The sequence below is a fragment of the Mobula hypostoma genome, chromosome 2 (genome assembly GCF_963921235.1).
Source record: "Mobula hypostoma chromosome 2, sMobHyp1.1, whole genome shotgun sequence".
Classification (NCBI taxonomy): domain Eukaryota; kingdom Metazoa; phylum Chordata; class Chondrichthyes; order Myliobatiformes; family Myliobatidae; genus Mobula; species Mobula hypostoma.
Genome location: NC_086098.1, coordinates 220,398,294 through 220,425,469, shown reverse-complemented (window position 1 = coordinate 220,425,469; position 27,176 = coordinate 220,398,294). Strand labels below are relative to the sequence as shown.

The 27,176-nt window shown below is 42.8% G+C and overlaps 1 protein-coding gene across 7 annotated transcripts in view; it reads right to left on the bottom strand.

Annotated features, from left to right (window-relative positions):
- The window catches only part of LOC134342864 (pleckstrin homology domain-containing family G member 4B-like), a 228,639-nt gene that overhangs the window by 14,114 nt on the left and 187,349 nt on the right, over window positions 1–27,176 (bottom strand). For 4 of the 7 annotated variants that reach the window (XM_063041518.1, XM_063041517.1, XM_063041520.1 and 1 more), the window contains 4 exons: window positions 22,465–22,642; window positions 13,456–13,572; window positions 11,629–11,856; window positions 5,498–5,715 (listed from right to left, as the gene is read on the bottom strand). In XM_063041518.1, the coding sequence (XP_062897588.1) occupies window positions 5,498–5,715; window positions 11,629–11,856; window positions 13,456–13,572; window positions 22,465–22,642 (741 nt within the window). The remainder of the gene's footprint in view (window positions 1–5,497; window positions 5,716–11,628; window positions 11,857–13,455; window positions 13,573–22,464; window positions 22,643–27,176) is intronic. The other 3 variants (XR_010017127.1, XM_063041519.1, XM_063041522.1) reach the window with 3 other exon arrangements.

Here is a 27,176-nt window from a genome sequence, read left to right as displayed (position 1 = left end):
TATGCTCCATGACTGCTGGACTAAATGTGTAAATGTAGGAAAAATGAATGTGCTAGGTTTTCTAAAATTGACTCCTTCTACCTTAGGCCAGGAACTTATCAGTCACCCCTCGAATGTGTGCATGTGTATATATATATAATGCAGTATACATAATAGGTGTGATTCAGTATGTAGAGCTGACATAATTTGTGGTGCTAATGAAAGACAGTGCAAATATTGTAATGATTTCTCAGTTTTGTACATCCCCAAGGACATTATTACTCATCATTGTGAGTCAGCAACATATGAGGATGAGCATCTCCAAGGTTGGTGTCCTTCACAGGTTACCTCAGAATGGGACATTTTATATAGGACACTGTCTGTGGGATTTATCTTCTGCTTAACTTTGGTCTTCTAAAGGTTAATAATGGCAATGTAGTGAAAATAGATTTCACAAGAAAATATATCATATTTTGTGTATTTTTGTACTTGGTCAGTTTTTGTCAACATTGTGTGACATAGATCTGTCTGAAACCTTATGCAAAGCAATGCAACTGCTTCAGTTAAGGGAAGAAGGTTAAATAGTTCCATATTTAAAAAATCAAATTTTGAAAAAAATATTATGTGAAAAGAATTACTGTAATTTCAGATTGAAATTGAACAAATGTGTGCAGGTTTCATCACCTTGTTACAGGAAAGATGTGTTGAACTGGAAAGAATGCAGAGAAGACTCATATGGATATTGAGAGGACTAGGGGGCCTGAGTCATTGGGAGAGGTATACCAGGGAAGGGACAACCTAACAGAAATGTTTAAAATTATGAGAGGCATAGATAAGCTGGATGGTAATGGTCTTTTGTCTTGGGTAGGGGAAACTGGAACTAGTTTAGAGTGAGAAGAGAAAGGACCTGATGGAGGCGAGAATTCATGTTTTCTGATCAATATCCATTCAGACCCCGGAGGAGTATGTAAGCTGGCATTCTGAGGAGACAACACCTTCAAGTGCACACTGCTGATGGCTTCTCGAATGGAGATTAAACATCTGCAAACATTTTGCCAAGCTCAGTTATCTACCAAACCTCTCCAAATAGCCAACCCAAGCTACTATTTATATATTTATCTATATTTCTATCTGTCTGATTGATTGTTTTTTTTTTGTATTTGCGCATTAGTTGTTTACCAATAGTTTTTCATTCATTCATTCCATTGTATTTAGAACAGTACAGAACAGAAACAGGCCCTTCAGCCCATAATGTTATGCTGAACTAAATAAATTAGCAATCGAGTGCCAACTAATCTAATCCCCTCTGTCTACACAATGTCCATATCTCTTAATTTTCCTCACATTCATGTGCTTCCCTAAACGTCTCTTCTGAGTCCCTCATATGGCCCTTGTGGCTAAAGGGATCAGGGGGTATGGAGGGAAGGCTGGTACAGGGTTCTGAGTTGGATGATCAGCCATGATCATACTGAATGGCGGTGCAGGCTCGAAGGGCCGAATGGCTGAATGGCCTACTCCTGCACCTATTTTCTATGTTTCTATATATCTGTATCTACCACCTGCCCAGGCAATGCATTCTAGACACCCACTACTCTCTGTGTAAAAAAAACTTGCCCCTCACATCTTCTTAAATGCATGCCCTCTTAGACATTTCAACACTGGGAAAATAATATTATCTGTCTACTCTGTCTATGCCTCCCAAAATCTTATAAACCTCCATCAGATCTCTCCTCAGCCTCCACCACTCCAGAGAAAACAATCCAAGTTGACCCAGCCTCTCATGATAGCATATGCACTCTAAACCAGGCAGCATCCTGGTAAACCTCTTTTACATCCTCTCCAAAGCCTTAACATAATGGGGTGACCAAAACTGTATGCAATACTGAAAAAGTGGCCAAACCAAAGTTTTATAAAGTAAAGCTGCAACATAACTTCCTGACTTTTGGACTCAATGCCTCGACTAATAAAGACAAGCATGTAATATTCCTAATCTCTTCTTAACCAACCTATTAACCTATGTAGCCACTTTCAGGATGCTATAAACTTGGACCCCAAAATCCCTCTGCTCTTTTACCCTTACCAGTATACTGTTTCTTTGTATTTGACCTGTCAAGGGGCAACACATTACATTTGGCTGTGTTAAACTCCATCTGCTATTTTTCCACCCATACAGTATCGGCAACTGATCTATATCCTGCTGTATTCTTTGCCAGTCTTCCTTGCTATCTCCAACACCACTAGTCTTTGTATCATCTGCAAAGTTACTAACCCACCCTATATTTTCATCCACACAAAATGCTGGAGAATACTTGGATTTCCAGCATTTACAGATTTTCTCTTGTTTATATTTTCATCTGGGTCATTTATATACATCACAAACAGCAGAGGTCCCAGTACAGATCCTTACAGAGCACCACTAATCACAGACCTCCAGTCACAATAAGTCCCTTCAATCACTATCCTCTGTCTTCGATGGGCAAGGCACTCCGAATCCAAATGTCCAATTCACCTTCTAATCTTCTGGATGAGACTCCCATGAGGGACCTTGTCAAACACTTTACTAAATCCATGTAGTCAACATCCACAATCACCCTCATTACCTCGTCAAAAAACTCAATCACTTTAGTAAGACACAACTTCTCTGTACAAAGTCATGCCAGCTCTCACTAATTAGGCCATGGTGTTCCATATGCTCATCAATCCTATGCCGAAGAATTCTCTCCAGTAACTTCCCTACCACCGACTCAGGACTCACAAGTTTCTTTATTCTACTGTGAAGGCCCTTAAGAAAATGAATTGCAGGATAGTATATGCTGACATACACACTTTAAACTTTGAACTTTTTCAAGCAGAAGGTGGTGAGCATATGAAATGAGCTGCCACGGAATGTGTTCAAAATTCAAAGATCGGAGTAAATTTATGATCAAAGTAAATATACGTCATCATATGCTACCCTAAGATCCATTTTCTAGAAGACATTCAAAGTAGAACAGAGAAATGCGATTGAATCAATGAAAAACCACGCAATAAGACAAACAACTAATGTGAAAAAGGCAAAAAACTGTGCAAATATGAAAAGAAACAATACAAACTAAATAACATTAATAAATAAATAAATAAACAATAATTATCGAGAACCTGAGATGAAAGTGAGTCCATAGGTTGGTGGAAAAGTTCAGTAATGGGGTGAGTGAAGCTGAATGAAGTTATCCCCTCTGGTTCAAGAGCCTGATGGTTGAGGGGTAATAACAGTCCAGAACCTGAGGCTCCTACACCTTCTTCCTAATGGCAGACACAAGAAAGAAACATGGACTAGTTGGTGGGGCTACTTGATGATGGATGCTGCTTTCCTGCGACACCATTCCTTGTAGATGTGTTCAATTGAAACACAGAAACAGAGAAAACCTACAGCACAATACAGGCCCTTCAGCCCACAAAGCTGTGCCGAACATGTCCCTACCTAAGAAATTACCTAGGGTTACCCATAGTCCTCCATTTTTCTAAGCTCCAAAGGGGATAACTTCACTCAACTTCACTTGCCCCATCATTGAAATGTTCCCACAACCTATGGACTCACTTTTGAGGACTCTATATCTGATGTTCTTGATACTTATTGCTTATTTATTTATTATTATTAATTCTTTCTCTTTGTATTTGAACATTTTTTTGTCTTTTGCACACTGATTGAATGCCCGTGTTGATGCAGTCTTTCATTAATTCTGTTACAGTTATTATTTTATTATGGACTTACTGAATATGCCTGCAAAAAATGCATCTCAGGGTTGTATATGTGAAATATATGTAGTTTGATAATAAATTTACTTTAAACTTTTAAAAAAGAACCTCCACTGGACCCTTGCTAATGCCAGAACATACTTTCTTAGATAAGGGGCCCAAAAACTACTCACAATACTCCAAATGAAGTCTGACCAATGTCTTATAAAGCCTTACGATTACATCCTTGCTTTTATAATGTAGTCTTCTAGAATAATTTCATTGTACCCTTTCAATTATAAAATTCTGGTTAACAGAATACGCACCAGGAATATATCCCTTTTGTTAATCAAGGAATGACTGTATTGGCTCTTAAACACAGAGTGGTCATGTTCTCACAATCACCAGGTCATCACAGTCAAAAGAAAATGAATACGAACAGTCTGGCTTGAAACGTTGACTGCTTATTCCCCTCCATAGAAGCTGTCCAAGCTGCTGAGTTCCTCCATTATTTTGTATGTGTTACTCTGGATTTCCAGCATCTGCAGAATCTTTTGTGTTTATGAATTCACTTATCAGCTAATTACAGGCTGATACTTCATATTCAAAATGGTCAGTGTAATGGGCAGAATCCAGATCAATTTATACTAATCTGGTTAACACACCTCAGAAATAACACCTCCCTTTAAACAAACAAACAAATTGTTCCATTACACGAGGAATTCTGCAGATGCTGGAAATTCAAGCAACACATATCAAAGTTGCTGGTGAACGCAGCAGGCCAGGCAGCATCTCTAGGAAGAGGTTCAGTTGATGTTTCGGGCCGAGACCCTTCGTCAGGACCTGGCCCGAAACGTCAACTGTACCTCTTCCTAGAGATGCTGCCTGGCCTGCTGCGTTCAGCAGCAACTTTGAAATTGTTCCATTGTAGGGTTCAGGAAACAAGCTGTGTAATAGTCACAATCAGTGGCCATTTTATTAGGTACCTCCTACACCTAATAAAGTGGCCACTGAGTTAATGTTAGCATGTTATGCATTCAGAGATATTCTTCTGCATACCACTGTTGTAAAGTCTGATTATTTGAGTTACTGTCACCTTCCTGTACGATTGAACCAGTCTGGCCATTCTCCTTTGACCTCTTTTCATTAACAAAGCATTTTTGCCCACAGAACTGTTGCTCACTGGCTATTTTTTTTTTTGTTTTTCATACCATTCTCTGTAAAATCTAGAGACTGTTGTGCATGAAAATTCCAGGAGATGGCAGTTTCTGAGATACTCAAACCACCCGTCTGGCACTAACAATCATTCCAGGATTAAAGTCATTTAGGTCACATTTCTTCCCCATTTTGATGTTTGGTCTGAACAACAAGTGAACCTCTTGACCATGCCTGCACGCTTTTATGCATTGAGCTTCACATGATTAGCTGATTAGATATTTGCATTAACAAGCAAGTGTATAGGTGTACCTAATAAACTGGCCTCTGAGTGTATGTTAATTCCATCTGTTGGGAATAATGGTGCCTGATAAACCACTGACAGGAACAACTGGGTAGGGTCTGGAGACAGCTGAAACCTATGGAATAGAACAACTTGGCCCAAAATTCCTTAAACAATATCTTCAAAAAGGAAGATGCTTGCCTTGTTTCGAAATGTTACTGGCTCCAGTGGAGAGGCGAGAATAAGGGCATTCCCAATAACTGACTTCAACTTGAATGGGAGTTCACCAGTGTTTTTGAATCCATTGGAAAGGAATGGGCAGAAGGTAGTACAGAAACCATATCGGTACTGAGATACAGTACATACCTTATTGATCATATTTCCAAATGGAAGTTCTCCCTTTGGCAGTAATGTGGGCAGGCAGAGTGAGGATTGATGTGAACTGGGCTTGCATGGTCCAGATGAGGTAGACAGTGCTTCCTCAGTCTCCCCTCCGGTCAGGGAGAGGCTGCTGTGGTTGGAACTGCTGAAGCCGCTGACGCTCTCTGTGGAGTTACACTGGGAAGAAGTTTCTGAACTCTCAACTGTGGATGAAGCAAACACCTGTCATCAGCTCAGCCCATCATCATTGCACATGGAACAGCCTGTAACATTTTCAAACAGAGCAAGCATTTCCCAATGGCCTGGCCAGGAAAAGCAATAATAAAACAAACATTCCTCACATATTTCCCTTGATTAATCTGTCACCCCCTCTAGTTTTGCTTCCACTGACATTCAGAGGAATTACAGGACAAGATTCTCCTTCACCTGGCGTAGTCTTGGTACAAGAGCAGAGGAAATCTCATATAGTGCAATCGAATCTTGTGCTACTTTGTTCAATAGTTCTTACACCAAGGGTAAGATAAATGACCAATGAAACCCACCTTTAAAAATTCACCCCTATCTGAGTAGATACAATAGACAACCAATCACATCCACCGCATAAATTGTTTAGACAACGTATAATCCAAAACATTCACAATGGAAAGTTGTAATGGCACCACGAACAGACTGCGCTAGACTGAATTATTTGTCCATGGAGAGGGTGAATGCCAACATAGATTATTTGTTCAAGAAGATCCGAATTTGTGGACATAGCTGGTATTTAACCTGCTCTTCAGCTTTAGATATCTGTGAGAGAGAGAAGCACAGTGGGAGAAGAAAGCTTTTCAAGTCTATAAGACCATAAGACGCGAAAGCAGAATTAAGCCACTCAGTCCACCAAGTCTGCTCCGCTATACCATCGTGGATGAGTTATTGCCCCTCTCAAACCAAATGTGTCAAATGGTTGTTGTGACAGATATAGTGTGGTAGTGTAGCGGGTAGTGCTTGTTGCTCTCACTTCAGCTTCCACCGCTGGCTACCAGTCTCGCGAAAAGAAGAGTGAATGCATAAGTATCTCCCTGCCAATACACAGCTTCTCCAATGGCAAGCTTCATGTGGTGCCTCCTCGCTGGTGACACACGGAAACTGAACTCCTCTTGGACACAGGTTGAACAATAGAGGACGGGGAGGGGGTCTGGCCCCTGCACATGCAGCGCACAGGACCACCAGCATGTGGACACGCCCTGGTGCTCGTGAACCAACTCCCCAGCTACTGGTAAATACCATCACTGCCTTTTGGGCAGCATCGGGAGAGACGAAGGTTACAGGAGTAAACCCAGACAGAAAATCCGGAGTGGAGCCACTAAGATGCCTGGATATCATCAAACATATGAATGATATAGCTTCATTGATGAAGTTAGAGCCGCAATGACGAAGGTAGAGCTGTAGATGTAGTGTATATGGATTTCAGCAAGGCACTTGATAAGGAACCCCATGCAAGGCTTATTGAGAAAGTAAGGAGGCATGGGATCCAAGGGGACATTGCTTTGTGGATCCAGAACTGGAATGCCCACAGGAGGCAAAGAGTGGTTGTAGATGGGTCATATTCTGCATGGAGACCGGCGGCCAGTGGTATGCCTCAGGGATCTGTTCTGGGACCGCGACTCTTTGTGAGTTTTATAAACTACCTGGATGAGAAAGTGGAGGGATGGGTTAGTAAATTTGCTGATGACACAAAGGTTGGGGATGTTGTGGATAGTGTGGAGGGCTGTCAGAGGTTACAACGGGACATTGATAAGATGCAAAACTGAGCTGAGAAGTGGCAGATGGAGTTCAAGCCAGATAAATGAGAGGTGGTTCATTTTGGTAGTTCAAATATGATGACAGAATATAGCATTAATGGCAAGACTCTTGGCAGTGTGGAGGATCAGAGGGATCTTGAGGTCTGAGTCCATGGGACACTCTAAGCTGTTATGCAGGTTGACTCTGTGGTTAAGAAGACATACGGTGCATTGGCCTTCATCAATCGTGGAATTGAGTTTAGGAGCCAAGAGGTAATGTTGCAGCTATATACGACCCTGGTCGGACCCCACTTGGAGTACTGTGCTCAGTTCTGGTCGCCTCAATACAGGAAGGATGTGGAAATCATAGAAAGGGTGCAGAGGAGATTTATAAGGATGTTGTCTGGATTGGGGAGCATGCCTTATGCGAATAAGTTGAGTGAACTCCTCCTTTTCTCCTTGGAGCAACGGAGAATGAGAGATGACCTGATAGAAGTGTATAAGATGATGAGAGATATTAATCGTGTGGATAGCCAGAGTCTTCTTCCCAGGGCTGAAATGGCTAGCACAAGGGGGCACAGTTTTAGGGTGTTTGGAAGTAGGTACAGAGGAAACGTCAGGGGTAAGTTTTTTACATAGAGAGTGGTGAGTGCATGGAATGGGCTGCCGTTGGCAGTGGTGGAGGCGGAAAAGATAGGGTCTTTTCAGAAACTCCTGGATGGCTACATGGAGCTTAGAAAAATTAGAAAAATTAGCCCTCAGAGGGCTATGGGTAAAGCCTAGGTAGTTCTAAGGTAGGGATATGTTCGGCACAGCTTTGTGGGCTGAAGGGCCTGTATTGTGCTGTATGTTTTCTATGTTTCTATGTTCTATGTTTCTAAACATCCTCCCAGCAGCTCCTGCAGCCAAGCTGGTGCCAAATGTGTTGCTTCACTTTCCTTTGGACTACACTGGTGAAGCCGAGAGGGTGATCTTGACAACTGGCATCCCAGGATCTCCATATCTGCCACCTAGGCTCATGCCCTGGAGAGATCTCTCCTGTGCCACTTTCCATTGTCTTTCGAGACAGAGGCATGCCATCATCCTCATCACCATCAACAGACCAGTGTAGGTGTCTGCCAGTCCTTTGCTTCTTCAGTTTTGTTCTCTGCCTGGTGTGGATTTACACCAGTCAGTGACTCCAGAGACTAAACCTACTAACATTTTATCAGAAGTACTGTTATAAAATTGCAAGTGGTTTGACTTTTTTTCTTTTTTCTGCCAACAGTTGACCTGCAACTAAGTCGATCTCCACAGACAGGACAATCCCATCCTCCTGCAAACTCAACACTGGTTTAACTTAACAACTGTCAGTACTTCTATTCATTCTCCCTCTCTAGTGTTCTGGCAAAAGGAATTGTATTGCAACAGGACAAAGTGATAGAATGCTAAATTAATTTGTACTTCATAACAAACTCGACTTACAGGAAAGAGATAGAAAATCTGGTTGAATGATGGCACAACAACCACGTCTCACTTAACATCAGCAAAACCAAACAGCGAGGTATTGACCGCAGGAGGAAGAAACCAGTGGTCCATAAGCCAGTCCTCGTTACGGGATCAGAAATGGGGAGAGCCAGTAACTAAGTTCCTTGACATTATCATTTAGGAGTTTCTATCCGGGGACCAGCACGTAAGTGCCATTACCGAAAAAGAACAGCTGTCCCTCCATTTTCTTAGAAGCTTGCACAGATTTGACATGTCAACTAAAACTTTGGCAATTTTTTATAGATGCACAGTATAGACTATCCCGACTGGTTGCATCACAGCAATGCCCAAGAATGGAAAACCCGACAAGAAGTGATGGGTACAGCCCAGCCTACTTCCAGGAAAAGCCCTCCCCACCATTGAGAACATCCACAAGGCGTGCTACCACAAGCAAGCAGCGTCCATCATCAGGGACCCCCACCAACCAGGCCATGCTCACTTCTGGGTGCTACCATCAGGAAGGTGGTACAGGAGCCTTAGGTCCCACACCACCAGGTTCAGGAGAAGTCACTATCTTTCAACCATCCAGATTACTGAACCAGTATGGATGACTTCACTCACCTCACCACTGAACTAATTCCACAACCTATAGACTCTACAACTCATGTTTTCTGTATTATTTATTTGTTTGTTTGCTTGTTTGTTTATTATATGTTTTTTTTTCTTTGCATTTGCACAGTTTGTCTTCTTTTGCACATTGGTTTTTTGTCAGTCTTTGTGTGTCGTGTGTCTTTGACTCTATTGTATTTCTTTATTCTGCTGTGAATGCCTGAATGTCAGAGTAATATATGGTAACATATACGTTCTTTGATAATCAATTTACTTTTTGAATTTTGAGCTCCCTTATTCTCCATGTCCTAGTGACAATGGCCATCAAATCACATTATGTATCAGAGATGAAGCTTTTTGTTCCATCAGCATGGTACCTTGGTCTCTTTCAGTGTTCCACCCAACATGGGTCAGAGCTGTTGCCTTCGAGCCTCCATGACCTGGGTTCAGTCTTGACCTCTGGTGCTCCCTGTATGAGGTATGGCCATCCCCCAGCTGCTTCAGAACCCTCTCACAGTCCAGAGATGTGAGAATTGTTTTGATAAGTTGTCAAAGTCAAAGTCAATGTAAATTTATTATCAAACTACATATACTAACTTGAGATTTGTTTTCTTGCAGGCATTTAATGGAAAATAAATAAATACAGTAGTGTTTTTGAAAAATGTATGTACATAAACAAAGACTGACAAACAATCAATGTGCAAAAGAAGATAAATTGTTCAAGTAAAAACTAAACAACATTGATAACATGAGTTGTGGAGTCTGTTGTGGAAGCAGTTCAGAGTTGGGAGTGAAGTTATCCACACAGATTCAGGAGACTGATGGTTGAAGGGTAATAACTGTTCCTGAATCTGGTGTGTGAGACCTAGGGCTCCTGTGCCTCCTAGTTGATGGTAGTAGTGAGAAGAGAGCATGGCCTGGTGGCTGTCCTTGATTCTGCGTTCCTATGGTAGCATTTCATGTAAATATGCTCAATGATGGGGAGAGATTTCCTGTGATGGACTGGGTTCTATCCACCACTTTCTGTTGACTACTCCATTCCTGGGCACTGGTGTTTCCACAATAGCCTGTGATGAGGCCAGCTAGGGTACTCTGCACGGTGCATCTGTAGAGGTTTGTCAAAGTTTTACGTGACATGCCAAATCTACTCAGACCTCTATGAAACTAGAGGCACCATGCCTTCTTTGTGATGTCACTGACGTGCTGGTCCCAAGACAGATCCTGAGTTATAATAACGCCAAGGAAGTTGAGTTATTAACCCTCACTACCTTCGATCCTCTAATGAACCACTGTAAAATTCCCCTATTGTGTGGGTGAATGGCAGAACCTGAGGGAGTTAGGGATGACTAGATTGAAATTAGGAGCAACCCATACAAAATGGTGGTGGAACTCAGCAGGTCAGACAGCATCTATGGAGCGGAACAAATTGTCAATGTGTTGGGCTGAGACCCTTCATCGGGACTGGAATGAAAGGGGCATGAGTGATCCAGGTGAGGGGGCGGGAGGTAGCTAGTGGGGGATGGAGAAAGTAGGAATGGTATTTGAAGCTCGGAGGTGATAGATATCAGGAAGTCAGGACTGAACCCAGGTCATGGAGGCTGAAGAAGGAATCTGAAAGGAGAGAACAGTACAACAAGGGATAAAGGAAAGGAGGTGAGAAACAGAAGCAGGAAGGCCATAAGGGTGGTAAAGGGGAAAGAGAAGTGGTAAAGGGGCTGGAGGGATAAGGAAAAACAAAAGAGAGGGAGCACAGAGGAGAGTGGTTACTGGAACTTAGAGAAATTGATGTGGAAACCATCATGCAGGAGAATACCAAGACAGAATATGAGGCGTCGCTTATCCAGTCTGTATCAGGCTTCAACGTGACAGCAAAGGAGGCCATGAACATGTCAATTTGGGAATGGGAGTAGGAACTGAAATAGCTGGTCACTGAGAGATTCTAGATGTTGCTGTGGACGGTACAAAGGTGCTGGATGAAGCGGTCCTCCAGTCTAGCTGGGTCTTACTGATATAGAGGAGGCTATAGCGGGAACACCACATATAACGATTAACACTAATGGATTCACATGCAAGTGCTGCCTCAGCTGGAAGGACTGTTTTAGGCCATGAACGGTGAATGGAGTGAGTGTAGGGTTGGTGCCAATGGGTATCTGATGGTCAGTGAGCACTGATGGGCCTGTTTCCTTTCTGTATAACCCTATGGTTCTATCTGTCCTTTTGAAGATTCCTTCAATGTCATTGAAGCCTTGGTTCACTTATACAGATCTTGTCACTCACTCGTAAAAGGTCTCCCACTGGAGTCATTCCCCAGGTCATCTTCTTCCACGCCCGCCGGTGTGTTGTACAAGCTGTTGTTGATTCCAGTATTGCTTCTGGAAGTTGAAGGTGAAGAGGAGTAACTGGGCATATTCAGGGAGCCGATGCCAGAAGACGATGAAGAAGAGTGGCTTCCTGAGGAGGAGGCACTGCCGTTTGATCCTATGGAATTTGGTCTCTTGGTCTGCTCTGTAACAGACATAACTAACGTCATTAGCAGGGTGAAAGTGAAAAACCATTTTGATCAACACAAATCTACCTTCTCAGATTCGATCAATGTGTTGTACCTTCTGTTCAGCATACGAGGGAATATCCAGCTCTGAACAGACTCTGAGAAAATGATGCAGTTTGGCAAAATACCATTTTAACATTAGGCGCTATGGTTCCAAGACATATGGCCAGCTTCTGCTTTGCTTTGACCCTAAACTTAATTAAGATACTTATTAATTTGCCTTGACAGTCAGTCAAAATTGCCTATGAGAACATCTGTTCAGCAGGAAGTCTGAGACATATGATAGATTGTTATCCAGGAGGAACTACAACTTCCTAAATTTCCTTCAGGCAAGATTTTATTTTACACAGAGAGTGGTAGGTGCCTGGAATGCACTGCCTGGTGTGGTGGTGAAGGCAGATACAATGGAGATGTTCAAGAGGCTCTTAGTTAAGCACACAAATGTGCAGGAAATGGAGGAGTATGGACAGTTGGTAGGCAGAAGGGATTAGTTTGGTACTTGACAATTAATTTAATTAGCTCGATACAACATCATGAGCCAAAGGGCAAATTCCTGTGCTGTACTGCTCTATGTTGTAAGTTTTAAAGGCTGTGCATTATTCAGAGAAAATTACTACTTTAGTAAAAATGGAATAGCAGGATGGATGCATACATGGAGAAATGGAATAGGAGGAAGAGTTGTGGTCTTTTGGAGCTTTGGGACCAGCCTGCGTAAGCTTTGTCCCAAAACCCCACGTCCTTTGTGTTCTTTGTAGTTGCAGCCTAGAATCTGATTTTCCAAAATCATTTAGCAAGCACACGTAGGATATTGGTCCAGGCTGGAATTAACTGCTTCAACGCATGTAGAAGCTGGATATCAATGTATATTACATTTCATGTAAACACAGAGAACATACGGTCTCTTTTCCCTCTGGATCACAAGTCCTTTTTTTCTAGCATTGCAGAATAACAAAGAAAAATTAAAAATGAAATAATCATCAAAATAGCTTTCACTTTTATAAACACATGCATCGATGACTTGCATTTAGAGTACAGAAGATACTTTATCAAAGAAAAGTTTGCCATTGAGCTATCGCATCAAAATACTCTGAGATTTCACAGCATCAAAATGCTGTAGTCCCTCCATTATGAATGAAATTGGGTGCCTTTATAATTTAAGAAACTGCAGTTATTTTCACAATGAATAAACAGCAAAGAATACGATAGTTTTCTATCATATCCCTAGCAATTGTCAAATCATATTAACAGGTTAGCTGATCAAACTTGTCTCAATATCCCAATTGTTTAATACCTAGGTTAAAGCCAGAATGGAATGGGATAGTTAAATCTCTGATGTTTCAATTACTCAGTATCTACTTCCTGTGCCCTTGAAGGTGATTGTGAGATTGGTGCTGATTAGTGTTTAACTGAAGTTGTTCCTTTAGATTTTTACAAGATGACCAAAACTCCTTCTACTCAAAGTTGATGGAGAGAAGGTTTTGAACTCAGCCTCCATGGCACAGAACACATCTCTGACATGCTGTGGAATCCAGCCCCTCGTCTGGTTAAGCTCATACCTTTCCCTTTTGTGGTGCAGCCAACCGATCTGTCACTGATGGCAGCTTCGCTAGGTTTGATGTCCATAAATGGCTTACTGCCAATGCCCATAAACACCCTCTCCTGCGTCTGGAGTTCTAAAGAAGGAATTTCAATATTGACAGGGGCTGTTTTGCATTTAGTTCAAACAAGAAGCTTAAACAAAAGTGAGGAACAATTTCCAAACTTTTGGGTAATGTTGAGTTGATTGTAAATAGCAACACAATTCATGCCAGTTAGTGGGGACTCTAGGAATTACACAAGATGGCAAGTTCCTTCTTGTTGTAATATAAAACCAGGTACTTCAATGCAGAAATTCAGGTTGTGGTTTCTGCCCATTGTCACCAACGGCTTCAATGACCAGTGACTCGAGTAGCAGGTGGAAATATTTCTTGAGAAATGAAAATGTTAGTGAACATAAAGCAACCATGTTAATCTCCAACTAATATTAGCAGACAGAAGCAAAATATTTTCCATTCTCCAATTAGTACCATTTAAGCATTAAGACTATAGGACCTGCCTGGTTACATTGGCAGACAGAGCTAAGCAGGACTATGTGACAAAAGATGTGATGCTGGCTTGTGGTGGGGTGGGGAAAGAATAAGGCAGATAACCTTTGTTTATGGCAACTCATAAGTCTAGGGAGGAATAAACAGCGGGAGATAAATGAGAACAGGAGACAGAGAAAAGGTGCAGGAACTGAGCGATATGGAAAACACAATCACTGCCTTAATGGCTATTGTTCAGTAGCATTTACATCTATGGTGATGAAGTGCTTTGAGATGTTGGTTATAGCTGGAAACAACTCCAGCCTAGCAAGGTCCTGAACCTACTGCAATTTGCCTATCAGCCAATAAGTCTACAGCAGATGTGATCTCATTGACTTTTCACATGGCCTTGGATCACCTGGACAATACTAATTATGTCTGGTTGCTATTTATTGACTACAGCTCAGCATTTAATAAAATCGAGGGATCAGAAGTGGTAAGCAATTTTAAGTTCCTGGGAGTCAACATCTCTGAGGATCTATCCTGGGCCCAATATATTGATGCGGTGACAATGAAGGCACAACAGCAGCAACTGTGTATTTCATCAGGAGTTTGAGCAGATTTAGTAAGTCACCAAAGACACTGGCAAATTTCTACAGATGGAGCATAGAGAGCATTCTAATTGGCTGCATCACCATCTGGTTGCGGGGGGGGGGGCACTGCACAGGATCAAAATAAGCTGCAGAAAGTTGTAAACTCATTTAACTCCATCATGGGCACTTGTCTCCCCAGCATCCAGGATATCTTCAAGGCGAGATGCCACAAAAAGGTGGCATCCATCATTAAGGATCCCCATCACCCAAGACATACTCAGGTCATGGCTAGTATCAAATCATGTCTCAGGAAGGACATGGACCCCTGTAATATGCCTATTGCCTCAATAGGCCTACAGCAGATGCGATCTCTAAGGCTCTCCACGTGACCTTGGATCACCTGGACAATACAAATACCTATGTCAGGATGCTGTTTATTGACAACAGCTCAGCGTTTAACACCATCATCACAACAGCCCTGATCAGAAAACTACAGAACCTGGGGCTCTGTACCTCCCTTTGCAACTGGAAACTCAACTTCCTAATCAGAAGACCACAATCTGTGCAGATTGGAAATAACATTTCCATCTTGCTGACACTCAACACCGGTACACCACAGGGATGTATGCTTAGCCCACTGCTCTACTCTCTCTGCACCCACGACTGTGTGGCTAAGCACAACTCAAATTTCATCTATAGGTTTGCTGATCATATAACCGTTGGTGACAGAATCTCAGATGGTGATGAGAGGCCGTACAGGAGTGAGTTATACTAGCTAGTTGAGTGGTAACGTAGCAACAACCTTTGGTCAACATCAGTAAGACCAAAGAGCTGATTGTGGACTTCAAAAAGGGCAAGAAGAGGGAACACAAACCAATCCTCATAGAGGGATCAGAAGTGAAGAGAGTAAGCAATTTCAAGTTCCTGTCAATATCTCTAAAGACTTAACCTGTTCATAACATATTGATGCAGCTAGAAATCAAGACAAAAGCTATTTCATTAAGAGATTGAGGAGATTTGATTTGTCAACTAAAACACTCAAAAACTTTTACAGATGTACCATGGAGAGCATTCTGACTGGCTGCATCACTACCTGATATGTGAGGACTACTGCACATGATTGAAGTAAGTTACAGAAAGTTGTAAAATTAGTCAGCTCCATCGTGGGTGCTACCCTCTGTAGTATCTTCAAGGAGTGGTGTCTCAGGAAGGCAACTTCCATTATTAAGTACCCCCACCACCCAGGACATGCTCTCTTCTCATTGTTACCAAGAGGAAGGAGGTACAGGAGCCTGAAGGCAAACACTCAGCAATTCAGGAAACTCTCCTTCCCCTCTGCCATCCGATTTCTAAATGGACATTGAACGCTACTTCATTACTTTTTTTTAAATTTCTGTTTTTGCACAACTTATTTTAACTTCATTTAAGATACATAATTACTGTTTTTTATACATTTATCTTTTACTACATTGTACTGCTGCTGCAAATTTAACAAATTTCATGACATATGGCATACTAAACCTGATTCTGATTTTGATTCATTGCTACCATCAGGGAGGAGGTACAGGAGCCTGAAGGCGCACACACAATGACTCAGGAATAGCTTTTTCCTCTCTGCCAGCAGATTTTTGAATGGACATTGAACACATGACACTACCTCACTACCTTTTCTCCACTTTTTACACGACTTACTTAACTTTCTTTATATATACTTCTTTCTGGCTTGCCCACAGAAGGCAAAGAGTGGTTGTAGACTGGGCATATTCTGCATGGAGGCCAGTGACCAGTGGTGTGCCTCAGGGATCTGTACTGGGATTTTTATAAATGTCCTGGATGAGGAAGTGGAGGGATGGGTTAGTAAATTTGCTGATGACACAAAGGTTGGGGGTGTTGTGGATAGTGTGAAGGGCTCTCAGAGGTTACAACGGGACATTGATAGGATGCAAAACTGGGCTGAGAAGTGGCAGATGGAGTTCAACCCAGATAAGTGTGAGGTGCTTCATTTTGGTAGGTCAAATATGATGGCAGAATATAGCATTAATGGAAAGACTCTTGACAGTGTGGAGGATCAGAGGGATCTTGGGGTCCGAGTCCATAGGACACTCAAAGCTGCTACGCAGGTTTACTCTATGGTTAAGAAGGCATACGGTGCATTAGCCTTCATCAATCGTGAGTTTAAGAGCCGAGAGGTAATGTTGCAGCTATATGGACCCTGTTCAGACCCAACTTGGAATACTGTGCTCAATTCTGGTCACCTCACTACAGGAAGAACGTAGAAACCATAGAGAGGGTGCAGAGGAGATTTACAAGAATGTTTCCTGGATTGGGGAGCATGCCTTATGAGAATAGGTTGAGTGAACTCGGCCTTTTCTCCTTGGAGCGGCAGAGGATGAGAGGTGACCTGATAGAGATGTACAAGATAATGAGAGGCACTGATCGTGTGGATAGTCAGAGGCTTTTTCTCAGGGCTGAAATGGCTAGCATGAGAGAGCATAGTTTTAAAGTTCTGGGAAGTAGGTACAGAGGAGATATCAGGGGTAAGTTTTTTTACGCAGAGAGTGGTGAGTGCGTGGAATGGGCTGCCAGTGGCAGTGGTGGAGGCGGAAACGATAGGGTCTTTTAAGAGACTCCTGGGTGGATACATGGAGCTTAGGAAAATAGACGGCTATGGGTAAGCCTAGGTAGTTCTAAGGTAAGGACATGTTTGGCACAGCTTTGTGGGCTGTAGGGCCTGTTTTGTGCTGTAGTTTTTCTATGTTTCTACTGTAATTTACAGTTTTTATCATTATGTATTGCAGTGTACTGCTGCTACATAACAACAATTTCATGACATATGCCTGTGGTATTAAACCTGATTCTAAATCTGAAAATCTGAAATCATACATGGGAGAGGGTGTGTAATTCTGACCTTGCAGTTAGTTGCCACTCTGATCTCTATACCTTTGGTCTCTTTCACTGATAAGGTCCAATGTCAATTCAAAGAACATCATTTTCTTTTCTTGCTTGACAGGTGTCAGCCTCTGGTACTCAACAATAAATTTCATTGGTGAATTGGAAAGGTTGGCTTTCTGAATCTGACCAGTTACAGCTAACTAACATTCCTAGTTCACTGGATACTGCCTGATCCAGTAGTCCCTTTTATTTCAGATTTCCAGCAATTGCTGTGTTTGGTGTCTCACAGTCCCAGCACGCTGTATATTCGTACCACCCCCCCCCCCACAGTTTCCATCCACGTTTCTATGTACACCACCTTCAGGCAGATGTACAATTGCCACCCTCCCTCAGCAATTACCACTACCAGATGTGTCACCCCGTCTCTGCCAGTACGCCCCTGTAACCCTCATTTCCTCTATCTCCGCCACACCTCCCCCTTCTCGGCAAATTAAAACACGTTTCATTTATAACTTTTCCGGTTCTGATCAAAGCTCGAAGTAAATTAATTATCAAAGTACATATATGTCACCATATACTACCTTGAGATTTATTTTCTTGCAGTCAATCATGCAGTAGAACAAAGAAATACAACAGAATTGATGAAAAGCTACACACAAAGATTGACGAACAACCAATGTGCAAAAGTAGACTACCTGTCCAAATAAAATAAATAAAGTACTAGGTGAGCTCATAAGTTGTAGATTTGTTGGAAGTGAGTCCATAGGTTCTGTTGAAAGGTACTGACTCTCTTTCTGCTACTACTATTACTACGTTGACTCAGGCCTAGGGGGCCAGCATCAGGCATGATGACGGACTCTCCACTTCTCCCTCTCCCTCATCAGTGTGTTCAGTTCATCTACATTAGCCGTGCCGCTGTCTTCTAGGAGCGTGTTGACCATAGTCTTGGGAGGGCGCCCAGGGTTCAGCCTCCCGTGCTTGGGCTCCCATATGATGACTAGGCTGGCAGGTAGCTCGGGGTGGTGAAGACAGTGCCCCGCTAGTTGTAGTCTTCTCGCCTTGATTTTAGTGGTGAGCATCGGTAGGTTGTTATAGAGCTCTTTCTCCCTTTACAGTTAATGCCTGACCTGCTAAGTAAGTATTTCCAGTGTTTATTTCTTCCAAACAGAGTTAACTAAATCAGCAGTGGGGCTACTCGAAGGACATTCCAGCCTATATCACAGCAACACTTTGCCTTTCCATAATTCCTTTACGATTGAAAGAAGAACATAAGCTACTGGAGGATTACCAAATAAATTAACTTCAAGAAATCTATTTATTTATTTAGAGACATAGCGCAGAAAGGCTGCATCCATTATTAAGGACCTCCAGCACCCAGGGCATGCCCTTTTCTCACTGTTACCATCAGGTAGGAGGTACAGAAGCCTGAAGACACACACTCAGTGATTCAGGAACAGCTTCTTCCCCTCTGCCATCCGATTCCTAAATGGACTTTGAATCTTTGGACACTACCTCACTTTCTTAATATACAGTATTTCTGTTTTTGCACATTTTTAATCTATTCAATATACGTATACTGTAATTGATTTACTTATTTATTATTTTCTTCTTCTATATTATATATTGCATTGGACTGCTGCTGCTAAGTTAACAAATTTCACGACACACGCCGGTGATAATAAACCTGATTCTGATTCTGAATAGCCCCCCAGGCCCTTTGAGCCGTGCCGCCAGCGACCCCCGACAACTCCCGATTCAATACTAACCTAATCATGGGACAATTTACAATGACCAATTCACCTACTGACTGGTACTTCCTTGGGCTGTGGGAGAAAACCAGAGCAGCCCGAGAAAACCCACTCATTCCACCAGGAGGACGTACTGACTCCTTACAGAGGACACCAGGACTGAACTCAACACACTGATTGATGCCCAGCTGCTATAGCGTTGTGCTAACTGCTATACTACCGTGGCCCCATAATCAGACACGTGTAATAACACTGTTGTAGGGATAAATTTTGTTGTGTAGAGATGGAGAACAGTTCATCACTGGGGGAATTGCAAAGCTCAGGGCCGAGATAGTCAAACTGATGATGGTTATCAGGTATAACATCCCCTTACAGCCCTTCATCAGTCCCCAAACCCCACTCTCTCCCCAAAGCACTGTGTCAGCCTTCAAAATAATCCCAATGCCCACTCACTCCCCATATCCCTGCTTCAGTCCTCAAACTAATCCCCTAACCCTGCTCTCCCCACAGCCCTGCGTCAGTTCCCAAAATAATCCCCTAAACCTGCTCTCTCCCCACAGCCCTGCGTCAGTCCCCAAACTAATCCCCTAATCCTGCTTTCTCCCCACGGTTTTTTGTCAGTCCCCAAACTAATCCCCTAACCCTACTGTCTCCCCACAGCCCTGCGTCAATCCCCAAAATAATCCCCTAACCCTGCTCTCTCCCCACAGCCCTGCGTCAGTCCTGAAACTAATCCCCTAACCCTGCTCTCTCCCCACAGCCCTGCGCCAGTCCCCAAAATAATCCCCTAACCCTGCTCCATCCCCACAGCCCTGCGCCAGTCCCCAGACTAATCCCCTAACCCTGCTCCATCCCCACAGTCCTGCATCAGTCCCCAAACTAATCCCCTCACCCTGCTCTCTCCCCACAGCCCTGCGCCAGTCCCTAGACTAATCCCCTAATCCTGCTCTCTCCCCACAGTTTTTTGTCAGTCCCCAAACTAATTCCACAGTCCTTCTCTCATCCCAGATCCTCCTCTCAGTACCTAAACTTTTTTTTAATATAATTTTTATTAAATTTTCAAAAAGAATACATGAAAAGATAAAATCTACCCCCCCTCCCCTTAACCTCCCCCCCATATATGGTCCTACCTAAAAGAAAGAAAGAAAAAAAAAGAGCCGCCTGGGTATTGGAAGGTTTCCACATGCTCCATGGGATTCAAAATAAATTTGGTATAATTATTCATTACTTTCCCCAAGTAACCAAATTCTTTGTCGGAGCACTTAAATATAACATCCTATCTTTTGTAAATAAGGGCACCAAATATTCAAGAATGTTACATAATTATCTCTTAAGTTATAAGTAATTTTTTCAAGTGGAATAGAACTAGCCATTTCATTATTCCAACGATCCATACTTAAATACGAATCAGATTTCCAAGTAACTGCTATAGTCTTCTTAGCTACTGCCAATGCAATTTTTATAAATTCTTTCTGATACTTATTCAATTTAAGTTTCGGTTTTATCCCTTCAATATCACCTAATAGATATAATACAGGGTTATGTGGAAGTTGAATTCCAGTAATTTGTTCCAATAAGATTCTTAAATTTATCCAAAAGGGTTGAATTTTAAAACAAGACCAAGTAGAATGTAAAAAAGTACCAATTTCTTGATTACACCGAAAACATTTATCAGATATATTTGAATTTAATCTATTTATTTTTTGTGGTGTAATATATAATTGGTGTAAAAAATTATATTGTACTAATCTAAGTCGAACATTTATTGTATTTGTCATACTGTCCAGACAAAGTCTTGACCAATTTATTTCATCAATATTAATATTCAGATCTGTTTCCCATTTTTGCTTTGACTTATGGGTTCCTTGTTTAATTGTCTGTTCTTGAATCAAATTATACATACAAGAAACAAATTTTTTAATTTTTCCTTTTTGAATTAAAATTTCAATTTCATTAGCTTTTGGCAAAAACATTGTTTGACCCAGCTTACCTATTAAGTAAGCCCTTAACTGAAACTCAGTACCCAAACTAATCCCACTGTCCCACTCTCTCCTCACAGCCCTGTGTCAGTCTTCAAGATAATCTCACTGCCCCGCTCACTCTCCACAGACACCGTGTCAGTCCCCAAACTAAATCCACACCCCTGCTCTCTTCCTAGAGCCTTATCTCAGTCCCCAATCTAATCTCATAGCCCTGTGTCAATCTCCAAACTAATTCCACTGCTCCACTCTCTCCCCACAGCCATGTGTCAGTCTTCAAAATAATCCCACTGCCCCGCTCACTCCCCACAGCCCCAGTGTCAGTCCCCAAACAAATTTCAGAGCTCTGCTCTCTCCCCAGTCCCCAAACTAATCCCACAGCCCTACTCACTCCACAGAGCCTGTATCGGTACCCAAACTATCCCACTGTCCCAGTCTTATTCCACAGCCCCACGGCAGTCCCTAAACTAGGGGTGAAAATATGAAGATTGGATAAAGAGATTGAATTAAATATTAAGGTAGAAACTGATACAGGGCTGTCAGGAGAGAGTGAGGCAGTGGGATTAGTTTGGGGACTGAAACAGGGTTATGGAAAATTAAGACTGGGCAGATGGACAATAGGCTATGAGATCCATTTCATGAGATTAAAGGGTTAATTTTGCATCTTTTTTGCAGAGAATTAAATGGCTAAATGCACTTGATTATTATGAGAACTCAATGTATTGTTAGGATAATTGATCACCTTGTTACCATAAAGACAATTAGGTGCTCACTGTAAAAGACATTTACAATGGTGTTGCCTTATCATAACACAAACTGGCTAGATGCAGAGCAGTGTATTGATTCTTTGCCTCCAAACAATGAAAACAAGCTTGATTTAATAAAACTACATTGAACGCTCGAGTATACAAAGGTTACTACCATTGAGATGGCTACTGTGACCGCAAATTTGCAATCCATGCTCCTTTGAAAGTAATTTAGCAGTGGTAACAGCAAATAGGTTGCACATTTTAGCAAGGGATTAAATTATCTATTCACCAAATAAATAGATTTTCTCTTCTGCTATTTCTCTTCAGACACCTTACTATCGCTAATATACAAAGCATGCATGTTATGTTCTATACCACGATGACAAAATGCATTAATTACATTCGTTGTTAGAGAAACAAAAACGTACAACCTTTTGAACGAAATTAATGTAAGCATGGAGAATTTGAGCTTGAGGACAAGATCATTAAAAACTTCAGGGCATTTTTCACACTAGCTGTTAATTTGTGTTGATTTACTGACCCCTATTCCTCAGTGCTTGGTTCCATAATATCTTCTCTAAGTCATCTATCCACGCCTGTTTCACTTCTGCAGTTGGAGCATGCAAGACATACGTATCTTGAGATTTCTGTCTTCTGAACCAAATTTCGAAACGCTGACCACTTTCACCAGAATTATGTGTCATTCCAATTTCGGAAGTCTGAATTGCAAAATAATGAAACAAAAACCACAATGATTAAGGTAAACTGACTCAATCACACAGCAGTAGACTTGTTCCTTGGAATTTATGATAATCATTAGAAGAGATGACATAGAATCGGAAGGCGTGGAGTCTCTATGGCAGTTGTATGCAGTCCTCCAAACAGCAGCTGGGATGTGGATTACAAATTACAGCAGGAGATAGAAAAGACATGTCAGAAAGGCAATGTCATGAAAATCGTTGGGGATTTCAACATGAAAGTGGATTGGGAAAACCAGGTCAGGACTGGACCTCAAAAAAGAGAATCTGTAGAATGTCTAAGAGATGGCTTTTTAGAACAACGTTGTTGAACCCATTGGGGAAGACACAGTGGAAGATATCTGCAGTATACCGGACATTCAAGAGTGTCAGGGAAGTGAAGCTTGTACAGTAAAAATTACGACTGAGAAGGTGCTCAGGAAGCTTAATGGTCTGAGGGTGGATAAATCTCCTGGACCTGATGGAATGCACCCTTGGGTTTTGAAGGAAGTAACTAGAGATATTGCAGAAGCATTAACGATGATGTTTCAAGAATTGATAGATTCTGGCATTGTACCAGATGACTGGAAAATTACAAATGTTACTCCACTACTTAAGGAGGGTGGGATGCAGCAGAAAGGAAACTATAGACCAGTTAGCCTGACATCAGTGGTTGGGAAGTTGTTGGAATCAATTGTTAGGGATGAAATTATGGAATACCTGGAGGCACATGACAAGATAGGCCAAAGCCAGCATGATTTCCTGAAAGGAAAATCTTGCCTGACAAAGTTACTGCAATTCTTTGAGGAAATTACAAACAGGGTAGATAAAGGAGAATGCAGTAGACGTGGTGTACTTGGATTTTCAGAAGGCCTTTTACAAGGTGCTGCACTTGAGACTGCTTAGCAAGATAGGAGCCCATGGAATTACAGGGAGTTTACTAGCATGGGTGGAGCATTTGCCGATCGGCAGAAAACAGAGAGTGGGAATAAAGGGATCCTATTCTGGCTGCTGCCAGTTACCAGTGGAGTTCCACATGGTCGGTGTTGGGACCGCTGCTTCTTATGAAGTATGTCAATGATTTGGACTACGGTATTAATGGCTTTGAGGCTAAGTTTGCTGATGATACAAAGATAGGTGGAGGAGCAGGTAGTGTTAAGGAAACAGAGAGCCTGCAGAGAGACTTAGGTAGTTTAGGGTAATGGGCAAAGAAGTGGCAAATTAAATACAATGTTGGAAAGTGTATGGTTTGGTGGAAGAAATAAACGGGCAGACTATTATTTAGATGGGGACAGAATTCAAAATGCAGAGATGCAAAGGGACTTGGGAGTCCTTGTGCAAGATACCCTAAAGGTTAACCTCCAGGCTGAGTCTGTTGTGAAGAAGGCAAACGCAATCTTGGCATTAATTTATAGAGGTACAGAATATAAGAGAAGGGATGTAATGTTGACGCTCTATAAGGTAACTGTGAGACCACACCTGGAGTATTGTGTGCAGTTTTGGGCTCCTTATTTTAGAAAGGTTATACTGACATTGGAGAGGGTTCAGAAAAGATTCACAAGAATGATTCCAGGAATGAAAGGTTTGCCGTAGGAGGATCGTCTGGTAACTCTTGGGCTGTATTCCCTGGAGTTCAGGAGAAAGAGGAGGGATCTCATAGAAACATTCTGAATGTTAGAAGGCCTGAACAGATCAGATATGGCAAAGTTATTTCCCATGGTAGGGGAGTCTAGGACAAGAGGGAACGACTTCAGGATTGAAGAACGCCCTTTTAGAACTGAGATGCAGAGAAATTACTTTAGTCAGAGGGTGATAAGTCTATGGAATTTGTTGCCATGAGCGGTTGTGGAGGCCAAGTCATTGGGTGTATTTTATGCAGAGATAGATAGGTTCTTGATTAGCCAGGGCATCAAAGGGTGTGGGGTGAAGGCAGGGGAGTGGGGATGACTGGAAGAATTGGATCAGCCCATGATTGAATGGCAGAGCAGACTCGATGGGCTGAATGGCCTACTTCTGCTCCTATATCTTATTGTTTTATGGTCTTATCTATTTTTCTTCTCAACAGCAAATCAAAGTAACCCAAGGAAAAATAAAATCTATTTTCTCAGCTACCCAGCTATAAAATATTGACAATAGTTTTGAATTCTCAGTTTTCAATGTGTCTATGTGATAATCCCATGTGGTTATCCCAAGACTACTGATGTCAATACCGGCTACCATGATCTCAAAACCATTTGAGTGTTATTCTGAGTAATGTGTGTAGAAACTCTTAATACGTAATAGTTCCATGCAGCAAAGTATCAGTCTGCTGATGGCGTATACTTGTTCTTTTAAATTGATGTGAAACGATATTTAAATGTGCCGCAACATACATCAAAGTTGCTGGTGAATGCAGCAGGCCAAGCAGCATCTATAGGAAGAGGCGCAGTCGACGTTTCAGGCCGAGACCCTTCGTCAGGACTAACTGAAGGAAGAGTGAGTAAGGGATTTGAAAGCTGGAGGGGGAGGGGGAGATGCAAAATTATAGGAGAAGACAGGAGGGGGAGGGATAGAGCCGAGAGCTGGACAGGTGATAGGCAAAAGGGGATACGAGAGGATCATGGGACAGGAGGCCTAGGGAGAAAGACGGGGGGGGGGGTGACCCAGAGGATGGGCAAGAGGTATATTCAGAGGGACAGAGGGAGAAAAAGGAGAGTGAGAGAAAGAATGTGTGCATAAAAAGGAGTAACAGCTGGGGTACGAGGGGGAGGTGGGGCCTAGCGGAAGTTAGAGAAGTCAATGTTCATGCCATCAGGTTGGAGGCTACCCAGACGGAATATAAGGTGTTGTTCCTCCAACCTGAGTGTGGCTTCATCTCTACAGTAGAGGAGGCCGTGGATAGACATGTCAGAATGGGAATGGGATGTGGAATTAAAATGTGTGGCCACTGGGAGATCCTGCTTTCTCTGGCGGACAGAGCGTAGATGTTCAGCAAAGCGGTCTCCCAGTCTGCGTCGGGTCTCACCAATATATAAAAGGCCACATCGGGAGCACCGGACGCAGTATATCACCCCAGTCGACTCACAGGTGAAGTGATGCCTCACCTGGAAGGACTGTTTGGGGCCCTGAATGGTGGTAAGGGAGGAAGTGTAAGGGCATGTGTAGCACTTGTTCCGCTTACACGGATAAGTGCCAGGAGGGAGATCAGTGGGGAGGGATGGGGGGGACGAATGGACAAGGGAGTTGTGTAGGGAGCGATCCCTGCGGAATGCAGAGCGGGGGGGAGGGAAAGATGTGCTTAGTGGTGGGATCCCGTTGGAGGTGGCGGAAGTTACGGAGAATAATATGTTGGACCCGGAGGCTGGTGGGGTGGTAGGTGAGGACCAGGGGAACCCTATTCCTAGTGGGGTGGTGGGAGGATGGAGTGAGAGCAGATGTACGTGAAATGGAGGAGATGCGTTTAAGAGCAGAGTTGATAGTGGAGGAAGGGAAGCCCCTTTCTTTAAAAAATGAAGACATCTCCCTCGTCCTAGAATGAAAAGCCTCATCCTGAGAGCAGATGCGGCGGAGACGGAGGAATTGCGAGAAGGGGATGGCGTTTTTGCAAGAGACAGGGTGAGAAGAGGAATAGTCCAGATAGCTGTGAGAGTCAGTAGGCTTATAGTAGATATCAGTGGATAAGCTGTCTCCAGAGACAGAGACAGAAAGATCTAGAAAGGGGAGGGAGGTGTCGGAAATAGACCAGGTAAACTTGAGGGCAGGGTGAAAGTTGGAGGCAAAGTTAATAAAGTCAACAAGTTCTGCATGCGTGCAGGAAGCAGCGCCAATGCAGTCGTCGATATAGCGAAGGAAAAGTGGGGGACAGATACCAGAATAGGCACGGAACATAGATTGTTCCACAAACCCAACAAAAAGGCAGGCATAGCTAGGACCCATACGGGTGCCCATAGCTACACCTTTAGTTTGGAGGAAATGGGAGGAGCAAAAGGAGAAATTATTAAGAGTAAGGACTAATTCCGCTAGACGGAGCAGAGTGGTGGTAGAGGGGAACTGATTAGGTCTGGAATCCAAAAAGAAGCGTAGAGCTTTGAGACCTTCCTGATGGGGGATGGAAGTATACAAGGACTGGACATCCATGGTGAAAATAAAGCGGTGGGGGCCAGGGAACTTAAAATCATCGAAAAGTTTAAGAGCGTGAGAAGTGTCACGAACATAGGTCGGAAGGGATTGAACAAGGGGTGATAAAACAGTGTCGAGGTATGCAGAAACGAGTTCGGTGGGGCAGGAGCAAGCTGAGACAATAGGTCGGCCAGGACAGGCAGGTTTGTGGATCTTGGGTAGGAGGTAGAAACGGGAAGTGCGGGGTGTGGGAACTATAAGGTTGGTAGCAGTGGATGGGAGATCCCCTGAGCGGATAAAGTCGTTGATAGTGTGGGAGACAATGGCCTGGTGCTCCTTAGTGGGGTCACGATCGAGGGGTAAATAAGAGGAGGTATCCGCGAGTTGTCGCTGTGCCTCGGCAAGGTAGAGGTCAGTA